The sequence below is a fragment of the Lagopus leucura genome, unplaced genomic scaffold, assembly GCF_019238085.1.
Source record: "Lagopus leucura isolate 7727_CA_CO unplaced genomic scaffold, USGS_WTPT01 Super-Scaffold_100015, whole genome shotgun sequence".
Lineage (NCBI taxonomy): Eukaryota > Metazoa > Chordata > Aves > Galliformes > Phasianidae > Lagopus > Lagopus leucura.
In genome coordinates this window covers 9,598,481-9,614,292 of record NW_024962269.1, presented here as the reverse complement: position 1 = coordinate 9,614,292, position 15,812 = coordinate 9,598,481, and the positions used below count along the sequence as shown (strand labels likewise).

The 15,812-nt window shown below is 41.9% G+C and overlaps 2 protein-coding genes across 6 annotated transcripts in view; both read left to right on the top strand.

Annotated features, from left to right (window-relative positions):
* LOC122182422 (cell surface hyaluronidase-like) overlaps window positions 1-3,061 on the top strand; it is a 46,452-nt gene extending 43,391 nt beyond the window's left edge. Inside the window, exons 22-23 of one of the 4 annotated variants that reach the window (XR_006179795.1) lie at window positions 593-1,962; window positions 2,732-2,802. Coding sequence is in view for 3 of the 4 variants with exons in the window: in XM_042875687.1 (XP_042731621.1) it covers window positions 593-702; window positions 2,732-2,931 (310 nt within the window). In the remaining variant the exon portion in view is untranslated. Of the gene's footprint in view, window positions 1-592 lie in introns of all 4 variants that reach the window. The other 3 variants (XM_042875687.1, XM_042875688.1, XM_042875689.1) reach the window with 3 other exon arrangements.
* LOC122182421 (cell migration inducing hyaluronidase 1) overlaps window positions 1-15,812 on the top strand; it is a 101,840-nt gene that overhangs the window by 41,088 nt on the left and 44,940 nt on the right. Inside the window, exons 2-6 of one of the 2 annotated variants that reach the window (XM_042875686.1) lie at window positions 10,469-10,579; window positions 12,718-12,867; window positions 13,545-13,683; window positions 14,431-14,667; window positions 15,055-15,234. In XM_042875686.1, the coding sequence (XP_042731620.1) occupies window positions 10,504-10,579; window positions 12,718-12,867; window positions 13,545-13,683; window positions 14,431-14,667; window positions 15,055-15,234 (782 nt within the window). In that variant the 5' untranslated portion in view covers window positions 10,469-10,503. Of the gene's footprint in view, window positions 1-10,468; window positions 10,580-12,714; window positions 12,868-13,544; window positions 13,684-14,430; window positions 14,668-15,054; window positions 15,235-15,812 lie in introns of both variants that reach the window. The other variant, XM_042875685.1, reaches the window with a different exon arrangement.

Genomic DNA, 15,812 nt, shown 5'->3' with positions numbered 1-15,812 from the left:
GTGTCTGTTCCACATTCCTTGTGGTTTTATGTGTCGCCACATAAACATGGAACAACAGAGATTTATAGATAAATTCTTGGCTGCTGGCAGAAGCAGGTCAAATAACCAGAAAACAGACTTTCAGTCCAAAGACATTTCTGAGCAGCTCATGACCAAAGATTAGAACACTGCAGAGTTATTCCATCTTTACTTCTGCACACGAGTATGTACATGTATAAAATGTGCACAAAGTGACAAATATGCACGTGATGACTGTACATTTGTATTGATTTTCTTGCATACTTTTGCAAGCTGGACATTCAGCTAAATGCAACCAGTTGTGCCTGTAATTCATTGCAGGTACAATTCACTGAGGACTTGAAAGCACATCTGTGAGGATTGCAGCCAGGCAAACGCTTGACTTTAAAGCAGCTTTTCAGTGCATAGATGGCTAAAGAGTCTCAGAACTGTAAGCTTACATGTGACTGAAATCACAGGGATTTAAGTATGTTCTTAAAACTAAGCAATCAAGTCCTTTTCTTAATTGGTCTCGCAGATTCTTAACAAGGGTAATATTTTGCAGTCGTGCAGTAATTACTGTCCTTCTTTTCAGATCACTTGTTCTTGTGTGCTCTAGAGATATTGGAGACAAGGTGTGGAGCTCTGAAATGTCTGTTTTTACAAGGTTAGGTTCGGCAAAGCCTATTATCTTCCACAGAGAAGGTAAATATTTTTTATTTTCTTGGATGAAAGAAAGGTGAAGCACCAGACTTGTGAAGTTCTTACTTACAGTTTTACCTTGAATTGCTGTAAAAAATCCATCAGTATCATTGGTCCAGAAAATTCAAGTCATTTTGGATCACAGATTTTTATACCCTTAGAGCATTCGTTTAGAAATATTTTCACTGTATTTGCAAAGAAGTGAGAAAGAACGTAGGAAAACCATTGCAGATGACACTGGCCAGATCCTGATTGATGCTCTATTCCATTCCAAAGACTGTTCTCTTCATAGTAAGATGTTTGTAGGCACCTCTTCACTGCGGTGCCTTTAAGCAGCACTCGTTCCTGGCAGAACAGCTTTCAGCCTGAATTCTGTTTCTGATGGATTTGAGGGAACTGCTTGTGGAAGCTCAGTGTGCACATAGCTGCCAGCTACATACTGCCTTCATTGTGCTAGGTTTCCTATTAGAAAACGGGGCTGTTGAAGTCCAGGTTTGGACAAATGACTCAAGCGATGAGGAAATTAGGAAAATAACTAGCTAGCTTGAGTCAGATTCCACCTGCAACCTCTTAAGCAGAAATCAGATGCAGAATTGGTTGTATTTTCAGCTCCTTTTTTTTTTTTGTTGTTGTTGTTGTTGCTTTTGCTTTATTGAAATTTACTTTCAAAGCTTATTGCTGTGACTGTTCCAGGAAGAGAACAGCATAATCTTTACAGCAGAGACAGTACTTCACTTTGGTGCATGTTTGATTCCTGAGAAGCTGTTTTATCTTTCATCCTTTCAAAAGCAAAAAATTTGAGGTTTTCTTTTTTTTTTTTGCTATTTCTTTGTCCTGGAACTTCATTGCTTCATTCTTTCATCAAAGCCCTGAATACTTTTGAAAGGAATTTCTTGATTAAAAAGGACTGTTTTTTGTTTACTTTGTCAAACTTAGTTCCCTGGCACACCTGCACTGCTCGCTTGGATGCAGCCATTCCAGGTCATTTTTGGGAGCTCGGGTCCTCTGCCCCTGCAGCACACAAAGGAGTACACAGGGCCACCACAAGTCCCCATCAAGGGCCGTTTCCTTGCTCTGCTGCTTCACTTGAGAAGTCAGGGTCATTGTGCTGATGGCTGACAGTGGGATTAAGCCGTGTTGGCTGATGCCGCGTTGCCCCTGTTTTACTTTTCTTAAGGGCAAGGGTGATCACCTGCACGCCTGCCCTAAGTTCCAGTCTGGGTAATCATGTTCAGATTCATGAGCTTTCTCCTGCTGATTCAGGTATGTGCACTATTCTACTTCACAGCTCCAAAAGCGACTGCATGCAGGGCTGTGTTCAGCCGCCGCTGTGGTCCGCTCTGGGGGGCTGTGGTTCAGGGCAGGCTGGAGTATTTCTCCCAAATACGTATTGCTGCTGCCAGGGATAATGCACAAAGCAATCCTCTTGACCCCAGTGGGATCAGGATTTAGGGTCTTGTTGCCTGGTTCTGCAAAACCTTATTTAAATTAGAAGTGTTTACGGGAATAGTCTTGATCCAACCATCTGCAAATAGCCTTGGGAGTCTTTGCAATGAAAAGCATAATATAAACACAAGACATTATTATTAAAATCAAAGAACACATAATGCCTTTGTACTTTGGGACAGCAGAGGACAAGAGCAGAGCTGACATGGGGAACAGTTTATGCATAACAGGAAGAAAGTGATGTAAACTAATAAAAGAAGGATTCAAAATGCCTAACCATTTTCATGTAGTCAAATATGAAAAAGTACCAATGGTTAAAAAATAAAGAGTAGAACATCCCTCTAACTCACATCTGGGATCCCATCTTAGCTTATTGAAATACCAGCAGATCTGTGACGCAGTGAGGTTACAGCTTTGGAAGCCCTATTCCCTCTTTCATCATTCTTTTTGCCTTTTCAGTGTTCCATTATTTTAATCCAAGGGGGAAAAAAAAAAAGGCTAAGAAGTTCCAATGATGTTCATGCGGTATTGCTAGTAAGTGAACGGATCCACCCAGGGGGTTACACTCATTGTGTCTGTTTTACAGGGAGTTTTGCTATGCTCGGCTATAAAGGACAATCCAAGCCCTCCTGGATTAAAGTCCTAAATCACGCTCATTATCAGAAAACTGCTTCTCTACAGCATTATGTTCCCTTGAAGACGAAAGAGTATCAATGTTCAGATAATGCCTTTTCTCAGAACCACTCAGAGCACAACTCTGCAGGGGCTGCAGCACCCTGCGATTAGCATCGTTGGTGTAACCACAGCCAGGCAAGTCCAGCAGCTGTCACCAAATTGCTCTTGTTTTTATGGGATTGTATCAAACCGATGTTGTTCACTTGTATATTTTATAATTAATAAATGTATTCTCATCTTACTCGCTATGGTAGAGTTTTATTTTCCAAACAGTGCCCTACAGGGCGGATAGGAAAAGCCTGTGGACTGCACTTCCCAAGGAAGAGAAGTGTTTGAGCAATGTCTATGATTTGGTGTCAAACGGTAAGTTCTAAAGGCAAAACCGTGTTCTTCAGTGTCATAGGCAATGAAAATGAAACTTGGCATGGAAACTTTAGCAGCATCTAGCAGTGAAACAGTTCTTCTATGGCATTTTAGGCGAGCTCACAGACATCTGCTTGCATCAATGGGTAAGCATGTGATCATCTTACAATAATATCTTCTAATCAACCTGAATATATATGGTGACAACAAGGAATTACAAATGTCTGTCTATAGCTAATGACTGGTGAAATGCTATTTGCCCAGTTGATGCGAACATTTAGTTAAACATGTGCTGTGCAGGGTAAAATCTTGCATTCCTCTTTCAATGACTGTATTGACTTTCTGCTCCCATGGAGGGTTGAACTACTGCTGGTATTAGTAGCTAAGATTCTTTGCTTTTTGAAATGAAAGGCAAAGAAAGAGCTATGTATGCAAACAGAGACAAACCGATGACTCACTGACTACAATTTAAGTACAAAAGTAGGATGAAATGATGGGATTCTCATTTTGCTTTGAAAGCAATGTTACCTGGTGACAGCAAGGAAGGAGAGGGCAAGTTCAGACTACCATGTCTTTGCCACGGAATTCTTTATAGGAGCTGCACAAGTTTACAAAACATTCAAAACTGGAAAAATGTTATTGTTTACTTGCTTCCTGTTAAGCCCACATCTAAAATCTTGGATTTCCTTTTTATGTTCAGAAATCACAAGCCAATCAATGTCATTGTCTTAAAATGTGATAATTCTCTATTTTCTTATACAGCAGAGTAAAAGAAAATGCATAGGTAGGGCTTGTTGGCTGGCTGCAGCTGTGTTGGATTACTTTGTTGATTGGTCACTGTGGTTTTGAGTGAGAAGATCCTAATGGGGGAAAGGGCAGCTCGGAGAAAAAGGCCAAGGATTGGTTTATTTGTATGGAGAAAACTTCATTTTTGCGTCATCCTCTTTTTGCAAACAAGACAAAAAAAGTAATGGGTGTTGGGGTCCTGACTAACAGAGAGAAATCTAAAGAAGTAGCTTTACTTTTACTGCTCAAATATGCAGGTGAGTGTGTATTTGCTGATGTTCCTTCATGTCTATAATGGATGGATCCGTGGCCGTAGATAAATGTGTAGCATCATAGATCTTTTCTCAACAGAGAGACATGGTTTTTTTTTCCAGCTCTTCTACAAAACTATACTGCCCTTTCCCTCACTATTTAGTGCAGTGGGAAGTTTGCATATCAAGGCTAGCCCTTCTGTCATTTTGGGGCTTATGGGAGTGTGGGGACTGTGCTTCACAGCTGAGGTGCCATCACACACCTCCCCACAGGCCCAAGGCTTGAAGGAAATAGACATCTGAAAGATCTGTGGGCAGAAGAAGAGTCTGTGGCTCCATCTCTATGCCAGGAAGAAGAAGCAGGAGTTGGGTTCAGCCAGAGGAGAGGTTCTGGCTTGCTAGAAAGTGTGAAGAAGTCATTGATGCTGCTCAGGAAAGTAGGCTGGAGCAAACCCCTTGGGGAGTAATGGGAGCTGAGGCTCCTGGTGGAGACAAGTGGTATGAGAGCCCAAGCAGCTGGCGCTGACCCTCCTTGGAGCTCTCTGAAGTCCTTTTGAACTATTAGTACCTAATTGTTATGATTTCTGAGGCCATGCAGGGGAAGAAAAGCAAGAGGTTTTTGGCTGTGAGCTTAAGCCCAACATTGGAACAACTACTTACAGAGTGAGGCTTTACTTTCTTGGAGATTTATTTGATAATCCCTGACAGGTCCAGAGCCTGGATCCCAATAAAACTTTGCAGAGCTCTAACCCCAGCCTGAGACTAAACAACTGGCAAAAGACAAGCCTGGTGAAGGAGAGGAATGTGCCTAAACTCCTGAGAAATCTCTCTTCCTCCTCCCACTTCAGAAGGAGAGCAAATGGCGAATGTCCTGAAGGGGAAGGCGTGGAGCCATGGTGAGCCAGATGCAAACAGCAAAGTACCACAAAAGCAATAAGAAAAATATTTACATCCTGATGGAGCTATTTGAATAGTTAAAAGCGGCTGCTTGAAGAGGATTCAGGATGCTGTGATCCTCATAAGCTACTGCACACGCTTTCCTTACTCTGAGAAGATCAAAAGTCTCAAAAGCCAGGAACGGTCCACAGAAGATGTTCCTCCATGGAGCCTTGGGACATTCAGGATGAAGTTTTCAAGGTCTGCTGCTAGCTTGGTGTGTACCAGAAGCCTGTGTGTGTGAAGCTGTAGGGTAAGTGTTGCGTGGCTATTTTGTTTGTGGAGAGCTGTCATATTCCTCCCTGGAACGTCCAGAGCAGGAAAGTCTCCATCTACATGCTGGAGTGCATGTGGACTACGAGTGCCCTGTAGCTAATGCAGGCACGTTCGGTACATCTAATGCATTCAGGACATACGCCTGTCCTGTTATTTCCAGAGCATTTTTGCAATGGGTACACTTTAGCTCCTTCTGAAAGCATTGTTTTGGCTGTACACCAAGAACTTTACCCAGTAAAGTTAGTGCATTCTGAGCCTCTGAAGCTAAGGCTCAGCTTCCCACCACCTGGATGGTCTGAAAACTTCGTGATGTGGATGAGGGTTCAGTGAAATGCTGAGCAATTTAAAAGGATGCAAGACTGGAAGTCAGTGAGGCTCTGAAGGGTGGAGCATTGTGAATTGCAAATGATTTTGCTTTAGCTAAGCCAAAAATTTCTTCCTTTCCTTTTCAAGGTCTGTGAGCCTGTGCAAAAGAGATCAATACTAAAAAAAAAATAATAATTTTTTTATAATTAAAAAAACCACATAGGTTTTAAAAAATATAAATATATATACACACATATTTCTGCCTCAAAATAGTTTGCCAATATTGCAACAAATTTGCAAATGTCTGAGTTGTCTTTAATTTATTCATTGTAAAAACTCCCTCTAACTCCGGCTCCTCTTTCAGAAGCATCGTGAACATCAGGAATTTGAAGTGACACTTATGTATGGAAAATTTGAGCAGAATGACGTGGGATAAATTGATAAGAAAATGATTCATTGGGAAAAAAAGCGAGTTATGCTTTTGACTCAAGTATTGATTTCATTGAAAAGTAAGGTTTGTTGCTGCATTTCATCCTCCTGTACTTGCCAGCAAAAACAAGCAGCTAATGGCTGGATGGCAAGCACAAGATCAAGATGAAGGGCAGGAGTAGCTTTGCAGCTGTGCTGCCCTGGCAATGCATTTTCATTAGTTATCCCTAGAAATGAGTTTGTTTACTTGTGAGGCTGTCTGAAGGCTTTAGCTGTGCTTGTGGCTCATGTGTGAAGGCTCCCCTTGTACAGGAATGTCACTGTAGCAAGAGCTGGCATGTCCTCAGATTCGAAAGGCAAACCCGCTCATAAAATCTGTCTTCCCAGCTGGGGTTAAAATGCAAAATTTCCTGATCAGGGTGAGAGGACAGCTGCTGCTGTGCAGTGTCAGCACGGAGGGAGCAGAGGCGCTAATTAAACAGCTCCTCCTTCTGAAGAATCAGCTGCCAAACTTAAGTTGGCATCTTTGCATTTAGATGAGGAAATATGCAGCAGCTCTTCAGACCTAGCCAATGAACCAGGAAAAGCTCAGCATCAGCTCATATTTCCTTTATTCTGGTTACAGCAGGCTGAGGGCCCAGGTCTGGCTGCCCAGAGCAGGAAGGAGAGAGTCTGCTGCCCACTGGGCTACTAGGTGACTTGGACAGCCACGCTCACGTGAGCTTTCCTTACACTTCTCCGGGTATGGCTCCACATCCCTGCTTGGTATGTGGCCTCTCTTGTAGTAGTCAGGGTGCATGCAGATTTCTTGCTCCTATTTGATATCTTCTTTGGGGGACATTAGGGATCTGCTGTGTATCTCCCATCCTTGCTGTGTTTGTGTGGTTAATGTCCCTGCTGGACATACCAGGTAGGAGCCTCCTCTTTAGCAGATGCTGGTTTTAAAAAGCTGGTTTTAAAAAGCATCTTAAAATACCCTGTATCAGGAGTTACTTGCTTAAAATTCTGTTCAGAGGCTTGGCTGGTTGTTCCCTGGCCGTGCAAGGTGCTGAGGCCACCCTGGAGGGCTCAGCTCTACCATCTGGGCACTGGAGTGTCCAGAGGACCCTACCACTAAGCCTGGAACAACCCAAATTCCTTGGACCATTTGTACTTTTTTACCCCCAGGGCTGTCTGCTCTGTGTTGCTTCCAGCATTAAAACTGCATGGAGCAATGTGGATGGGGATTCCTGCCTACACAGTGTGCTTTCTAGTACAGTGTCGCTGCTGACACCTGCAGTAGCAGCCAGCTGGGGACTAACGGTTTCCTGTATCTACTTTTAGCATTGTCTGCTGGTATTGTTCACTATTTGGAAAGATCCAGCAGCTGGGAATCATTTCAGAGCATCTGCCTTGCCAGATCCAGGGATATGAGTCCCACTGGCCATTGCCAGGCAGCTTTTAATGGCCAGATGAAAGAGCTTTTCTCACCCAAGAGAGGTGTCACAGATGGTGTTTGAGAAACACTGGAGATGATAGACTGAGCAGGACGCTCACATGGCCCTTAGGCTTTCAGAGTGCCTAAATCCGAGGGGAGATTTGTTGACGGAGTGGGTTACATCAGAGCTGAACTCAGCGACGTGGCGCTCATTCAAGTGCGATGTAGTGCAGCCGCTGTGTTCCCACGTGGCTCTGAGCAGCGAGCTATGGAACCGGCTGGCTGGCAGCAGAGAGCTGCTCCTGAACCCTCTCCAGCAGGTGACATTAATGGAAAGAGTCACTACCCCTTCCTCCTCTCATAGTAAAATCAAACATGTCGCTGTTTGTGTCTGGGGAAGATGCTTAGCTGAGAGCTTTTGACGGAAAATTCCTGAGATGATTGTCCTCCAAACCACACTTTACTGACACCACGTTAGTCAGAGCTGAATCAGAGGAGTCAGCGCTCGCAACAGAAGCTGTTCTCCTTGGCCCTCTCAGCTCCCAGCCTTTCCAACCTGAGTGCCAGTTAATACTAACACTGCAATGAACTTGGGCTCACGGAAAGCTGAATCAAACACCCTGCTGCAGCCACAAAATAAGCAGGGTGCTCTTTGAGCTGTAGCAGATCAGACAGTAGAAAAATATTGGAGCCTTGTGTACAACGGGTGCCTCCAAACATGACAAGAATTTTCAGTGTGTGATTGCTTGTTTTGCTCTCCTTTGATGAGGATGGATGTAATCAGGGAAGCAGCACCCTGGGAGCCAGTGGGGATATAAAAGCAACGGCCATCTTGCACAACCTGGTGGTAAGTACAGTGCCATTCTTGGCTTTCTAAAAGGTGAAGTCTGTCAGATTTGTTATTTTCCTACAAGTTTGCTACAGGTTGCCGTTGTGCACAGTGAGGTCTATTGCCCTCTTCTAACAGCGACGCTCCTAAGGGCATGCAGTTTTTAATGGGCCAGGGCCAAGCCATTTCTTTACTTCCTACAAAGCAACAGGCAAGCAGATGCATGCCATCACTGTCAAAAATGCAGTCTCTTTTTAATTTCTGTGAATATCATCTGATTTTTATGACCCGGAGCTTACCAGAGGGTATCTGGCTTTGTGCAGCTGCGCCTGCACCATAAGGACCGCTGTTTGTCTGCAATATCCATCCGACCCGTCGTTCAGCTTTCCTCTGTCGTTAAAGCAGAATTTAGTGATTGTATTTGCAGATTAAGCTGTGTAGTAATCGCTAATAAACCTTGACGTTTTCATGATGACTGCTGTACTCTGGGCATACCACTAACAGTGCTCCTCTAACAGAGCCCTGGCTTATCGTATGTTGATGGTAAGTGCTGTTAAAATGTCAGACACGTGCAGCCTGGTTCTGGCACAAATTCCATGGCCATGTTATTGCTCTCTGATAATGTATATCATTTAAAGTTATAGCGTTACTAAGTGCATTCCTCTTTTCTACTGCTCTCTAACAGCATTTCAGCACCTGACAGACTGTGCCATGTCTATGCTGTGACCAAGCACATGGCTGTCAATTACACTATACCAAAATAAGCAAACATTTTCCTGCTGGAATGTTTCCTGACAAATTTGGTTCAAATGCTGTTTTTAATACAGTCACTGGATTACATGTGTTTTGAATGTACCACTGTACTTCAAGCTGCATCACCTTTAGGAAGAGAAGAGCACAGACATATGTTCTGCATATCTACACTGTAAAATTTGTTCCAGACTAAACTCCGGTTTTTTGCATATCTTATTCACATGTTTTTGTTTGTTTTACATTAACAAGTGACCTAAAAAATAACACGTGCTTTTTTTTTTTTTTTTTTTTTTTCATTGTCCTGAAGAAACTGGAGCACCCTGGAGTTTCTTTCGATTGCTTTTTTGGCGTCTAAGCTTTGTGATGAATACATTTATCGTATTTTGTCACTGTGGTGTGGCATGGCTACAAATAGATTTTAACATTCTACCAATGTTGGCCTACATGGTAAAACCTAACAGTTCCACGGATTGTGCATGAGTTTTAAATACTGCTTTTAAGTAGAGCACTGGACATCTATAGCAGTGGGTCTTCATATCTCAGTGTGACCACACGTGTCAGTACATTGCCAAGAGTTGCAGAATCGATTGCTCAGGCCTGCCGGAGAGAATCATGTTAATTTTAACTTAGGCTTTTTTGTCACTACTTGTTTGTTTTTGCCTGGGTTTGCCTACAGAAGAAATAAAACAATATTAGGTAGACTGGTTTCAAAAAGCAATCCTGGGTTTTGCAACAGAATTATAGGCTGGCAGATTAAACAGACAGTGTTTTGTTGGATCAGAAATCTGAAAAACTGCATGCTTCAGTCTGAAAGTTTCACTATGATTTTAGCTTGGGGGTGTGCTAAAATCACTTGCAAAAATTGTGTCAGTAGTGAGGTGGAAAGAAGGTCCCACCAAGATGTTCCTCCTCGCAGACTTGTCACTCTGCAAATGCCTTCTCCATTGTGTTTCATTACTTTTTTTGCACTTGTGAATACTCAGCTCTAGAGAGTCTTGAAGCTTTATGTGTTTATATTGCATTCCTAAGGCGTTTTTTAGTTACTTTTAGTGGTTACTTTCTGAGTGTCTATTTGGATTCCCAAGTGGGTTTATCCTAAACCAAAAGGTGAGAAGCTGCCCTTGGCTTCTTGCTCTGCTTGGATTGGTTCCTAAGCAGCATGAAGGTGTTAGTCACTGAGCTGAATGGGAGTGGAAGTGGGATGTCATAGAGCTGGATATGACATTGCTTTGTGCACGGAATAATTTTTGCATGAGTTAGAAAACAATAGAGACACATTTTCTTCATATTCTGTCTTTGCAGGTATCCAAGGTATCTACCCAGAGAAATCGTGAAGAATGGCTCTACCTACCTCCAAGTATCTGGCTGAAAGCCTTGTTTTTTTTCTTCTAGTAGCGTCTTCTGCAAGCACAGGTAAGTTCTCCTGTCACAGGGAAAAAGGGCACGGTTTGTAACACTGTTTTTAAATAACGACATTATTGGTGTATTTTGAGCAACTTTTCACTCCTTAATCCAATTTCTTATAAGAAAAGCCAAGAACAAGGTGTGAAACCTCAGGAGAAAAGCGTTTTTCTGAGTTGCCAATATTCCAGAATTAAAGCAGCTGGAGTGGCAAAGAGTGAAATTTCTCAGCAGGTGAAAGTACCCACAGGAAGCCTTCCGGCTCTGCCAAGCATTATCAAAATCTAGCAAACCATCACAAAGAAATAGCAAAGAAAAAAACTCAAGTCCTCATAGCTGTGGCTGCGGGTGGCAAGGATTTTGCTGCAGTGTCCAAGTACAGACGTGGTCAGCGAAAAGCTGAGGTATCCATGCCCTTGGTTTCTGTTCCCTACAAGCAGCCCATTGCATAAGCAGTTGCAGGAGAAAGGGAAGCTGGAAATACCTCCTGGAATCTAGTTGATAAATTACAACTCTACATATGAACAACTGCTTTTGGTTTTATTTGTTGTCTCATCATTAGCAAATGAATTTATTGTCAGTGTATATGACAGTCATCTCTGAGCATCTGTTTGCAAGTCCCATTTTCTGCCTGAAATATTTATTGTTTTCAACTATAATTCTGTGTGTCTTCTAGAATGAACCCAGAACAACCCTTTTAAGTGAGAAAAAGTGTGGCTGACATGCAATACACTTCCAGTTTCTGGCTGGCACAAGTAGTGTCAAAATCAGGCCCTGGATGCTGATCAGTATTTGACTCAGAGAACCAAGACATATGTTGCTTGCTCACCTTTAATATTGGTATTTAATTGATATTAATTGAGTTATCAAGGCAGTGATTGGTCCAATTTTTTTGTTTTCTTAAGATATGGAGCTAGTAGAGGAATTTGAGAAGAAACTGAATGCAGGTGGATAATTTTGTTTCTATTGGTGTGGAATTACAGATGTATGTTGAGTTTCACAATGGTAACACACAACAGCCTCCATCAACGGCATCAGCACCAGCACGTTTCCTTGCATGCATCCACATTTTCAGTCCTTGCCATTGACTGAAAGAATACTTTCCATGGGGTAAAAACAAACAAAAAATTCTACTGAGTGACAGAGCCAAAATTCTGCTGAAGGCAGGGGATGCATCCCACATCTGTCATCATTGATTTGTGGCTTCTGTACTTTTCATATGGTGGTTTAGTTTTAAAGGATACGAATTGGAGAGCAGGTCAGAGCTCCCAAGCCTTTCTGATTGCAAAAAGCTCATTGTTCAAACTTCCATTGACCCCAGTTTCCCAGGATTAGAAAGGTTTACAGCCTCAGAAAATATGCATGATACATGGGACTTCTGCACTTGTGAGTTTTATCGATTAGAATAAGATTTGAAAGTCACATGTTGGGTGAGATTATATCAGGGAAATATTTTATCTTAAGTAAATATTTTTAACATGAGTCTCTGGGACTCGATATGAGCACAGTTTATCTATTACGTCACTGCAATCTATAACCAAACCCATGCACAGAGATGAGGGAACTCAAAGTCCTTATCGCTTCTGTCTGAAGAAGTTCATGAAGCTGGAGTCTCTCTTGTGGAATTCCTATTGCTCTTTCTGCATGTACTGGCAATTCTCAGGTGTGTGGTGCTTTGTTGAGAGTTTGAGCACTTTTACTTCCTATCACCACTAAAAACAGTTTGCAAACATATCTCAATATTTTTTTAACAAAGATTTTCAGGCCTCAGGTGGCACTTTTAGGAGCGATTCTTGTTTTAATTTTTCATCAACCTCTTCCCTGGGCCTGTGAAAGACTTTTTTCCAGATGTGTGTGAACAGACAGAGTGTCACTGTAGGAAGGTCAGAATTCCAGCCTTTTCTCTGGCAGTTTTCTGCAGCATAGCATGTTTTTGCACACTCCCAGAAAACAAAAAAAACCCAAACACAACTATGCAGCTTAAATGGTAAGGTAAGGACACATGTACTCTGCTGCACTGGGCTATCGTTGTGTTCCAGGGAAGCAGCAAAGGGGGGTGCTGAGAACGGAGCTTATAGATGCCCAGATGTAGAGTTTTCTATCTTGCACTTAACACAACAAGGTAACTGCTCCTCACTTTTATCCAGCAGAAGCAGCTGTGGCATGTCCTGACAAGGATCCTGAGCTAGAAATCTGGAACCCAGGTCACAACGAAGAAAACCACATCGAAATCCGCAATGGCAGGAAGCTCCTCCTCTCATCTTCAGCAACTGTCCGCTCAATCCACATCATGGATGGAGGTAAAACACACTGCCCTCAAGTTGGCAATGCTGGGTGAGGAGTGTTTTCCCCTTCAGCTGTTTAAATCACTCTGCCTCATGCTGGGAGAGGCTCCTACTGCTTCCTGGGAACTGGCTGGCTGCTGGACAAAGCTGGCTCTAATTTGGTACAAGGGTGGGTGGTAGCTGAGATGCTATCAGTTCTCTAGCCATCATAATTAATTATTTGTCATATTTTCTGGAGAATTTACAAAAGTACCTCAGTATACTCATTAATTCCATGTTTTGCTTCAAAAGCATTTTTTTGTTGTATTATTGTACTGATAAAATAATGCAATGTTCTCAGGGTCTCTGGACTGGGCAGATACATATGTGCCTTTTTATCTCCAAGGACAGAGGCATAGTGTTGCTGCTGACTGCTAGTACAAATAGCTGTTATTCATGTTAACTCTGAATTTCTGTCTCAGTTTTGAGTGAGTTCTCTTCCATATAAATCTTATTTGTATTCTCCAAGAGTTGAACTGAGTAAATAATAGGTAAAATCTTCAGAATTTCTGCTGAGAGCTGTTTTAGGGGAGGAAAGGCAGAATTTTTCAAAATTTCAGGTGAGACCCCAGCTCTGAGCGTAGCACAATGGTGTCACGACCTCTGGTGAGCTGCTGTGTGTTAAAGCAAATATCATAACTCTTTCTACATAGGAAAACTGATCATTAAAGACGATGTACAGCCTATCATTTTGCGTACTAGATATATACTCATTGAAAATAATGGAGAGTTACGGATCGGCAGTGAGATGTGCCCTTACCAAGGCAATGTGGTTATCATCTTATACGGGAGGTATGTATGCACAATGAAATAGCTCATAGCTTTCCAGTATGTCTCTTCCACAACAGGGAACAAAATGTTTTTTAAAGTTGCATTTTGTCGAATACATTATGACCTGTGCTTTGTGGAAAGCTCAGTAGCTTATTAAACAATTTAAATGGTCTTTAATAATATGACACAGTTTTGGTTTTGATTTCAAATCTTACTGGGGAATGCACATTACTGTGCTTGGACATGCCCAAAAAGCAGCAAGTATATTGCAGCCACTCGGGCTGATTAATGGATTTTCCTCAATAAGCTCAAAGCTTAAAGATTTAATTTATTCTGAAATTCCTCCTTCAGCATCTTTTATTTCTGCATGAGAATGAGAAGTAGGTGAGCCAAAGGATAAGATGTTTATGCCTTGCAGCTTGGTGCAGGATCTCTCTGATTTTCAAGGATGCCAAACTCATATTTAACAACAAATAAGATCTACCAAATTTTTGCTACGTTAACTTCCTATGGAATTCAAAAAATGTGTTGTTAGTCCTGCGTAACATATAATTTGAGTTCCAGATTGCTCCTGATCTTTTGTAGTTGCTAGAATCATTTCAAATCATTTACTTACTGTAGAGTGTAAGCAGCTACTGATTCTTGGGTTTGTTGAAGGAAATGCATTGCTAGTCATGACACTTCTCTGTTGGGACATAACAAAAGAAGGGCAGAGGCTTCTTTACTCTGCAAATCATAAGATAATCTTTTCCTCCCTCTGTGATGCAGAGCGGATGACGGCAGCGAGCCCAATCCCTACTTTGGGCGGAAGTACATTGGTGTGAGTGAGGGTGGCATTCTTGAGATCCATGGCAAGAAAAAGCTGTCCTGGACTTTCTTAAACAAGACTCTTCATCCTGGTGGCATGGAAGAAGGCGGATATTACTTTGAAAGGAGCTGGGGCCATCGGGGTGTCATTGTCCATGTGATTGACCCAAAGATGGGGGCCGTTGTCCATTCAGACAGGTGAGTGTCTTCACAGCTATCTAGAATCTCTGGAAACAGGTTTGGAACAGCTTCTCAGCAAGATCAGAAGCATGTTTTATCATCTACTTCAAATGAGTGCTACTGCACATGTATACAATTCTTTCTAGATCACTCATCTCCAAAACCAAAGAGCAAACAGAGTGTTATTGTCTAGCTATTGTGTCAAATGGACCTTAATCAATTTGATTGAATAGAAACCTGTAAGGTATCATTCCAGAGAAGCGATTTTGCAACGGGATAATGTCATTATTATAAACAATACAAAAGGGATATTTCTTTATAGCACTTTTTATTTAATTCTGTAATGCTCTTTAGAGCTGTGATCTTACTGAAGTAAATTTTTTTTGTATCTTTTTATCATTTTAGATTTGATACCTACCGAGCAAAAGAGGAAAGCAAACGTCTTGCCCAGTATTTGGACAGAGTTGCGAATGGCATGATCCTGTCAGTAGCAGTGAACGACGAGGGATCCAGAAACTTGGACGACTCAGCCAGGAAAGCAATGACCAAACTGGGCAGCAAGCATTTCCTCCACCTTGGGTTTAGGTATGTGCCAGTCCTGCCAGTTCTCCCAGAACAGAGGTTTTATTATGCTTCTCAGATGTCCAAATAATTCCACTCTCTCAAAGGCACAAAGTTCTTTCACATGAAAAAAAAAAAAGAACAGGAAAACTTTTCAACAGGAGGTTTTAGCAGTTAATTAGATAGTTCAAGATGCACTCATTGTCTATATTGGGTATTTTTATTAGCAACTGAGGAGAAGCATATTTATTCGTATTTAAAATGATGTTTTTCCAAGATACTATTCCTACAAGTTAATCATTCCTATTTATTCTCAAGCCATCCCTCAAAGATTTAAGAAGCATATCTGCATACACACATTGGATAGAATGGGTTGAACATTAAGGAGAGTAGCATAATAGCAGTGTAACCCTGGCTAAATGCATGTAGGTATCTATACAGTATATTTGTCATCTTGTCTAATACTTATTTAAGGAGTTGGCAGCACAGAAATTTAGCATGCATGAATTTATGCTGTGGACTGTAAATACTTCTGTGACAAATATGGTGTCTGTGTTGGCACATGCATTGCTGAGATTTTTTGCTACTCACCCAACTGTAAC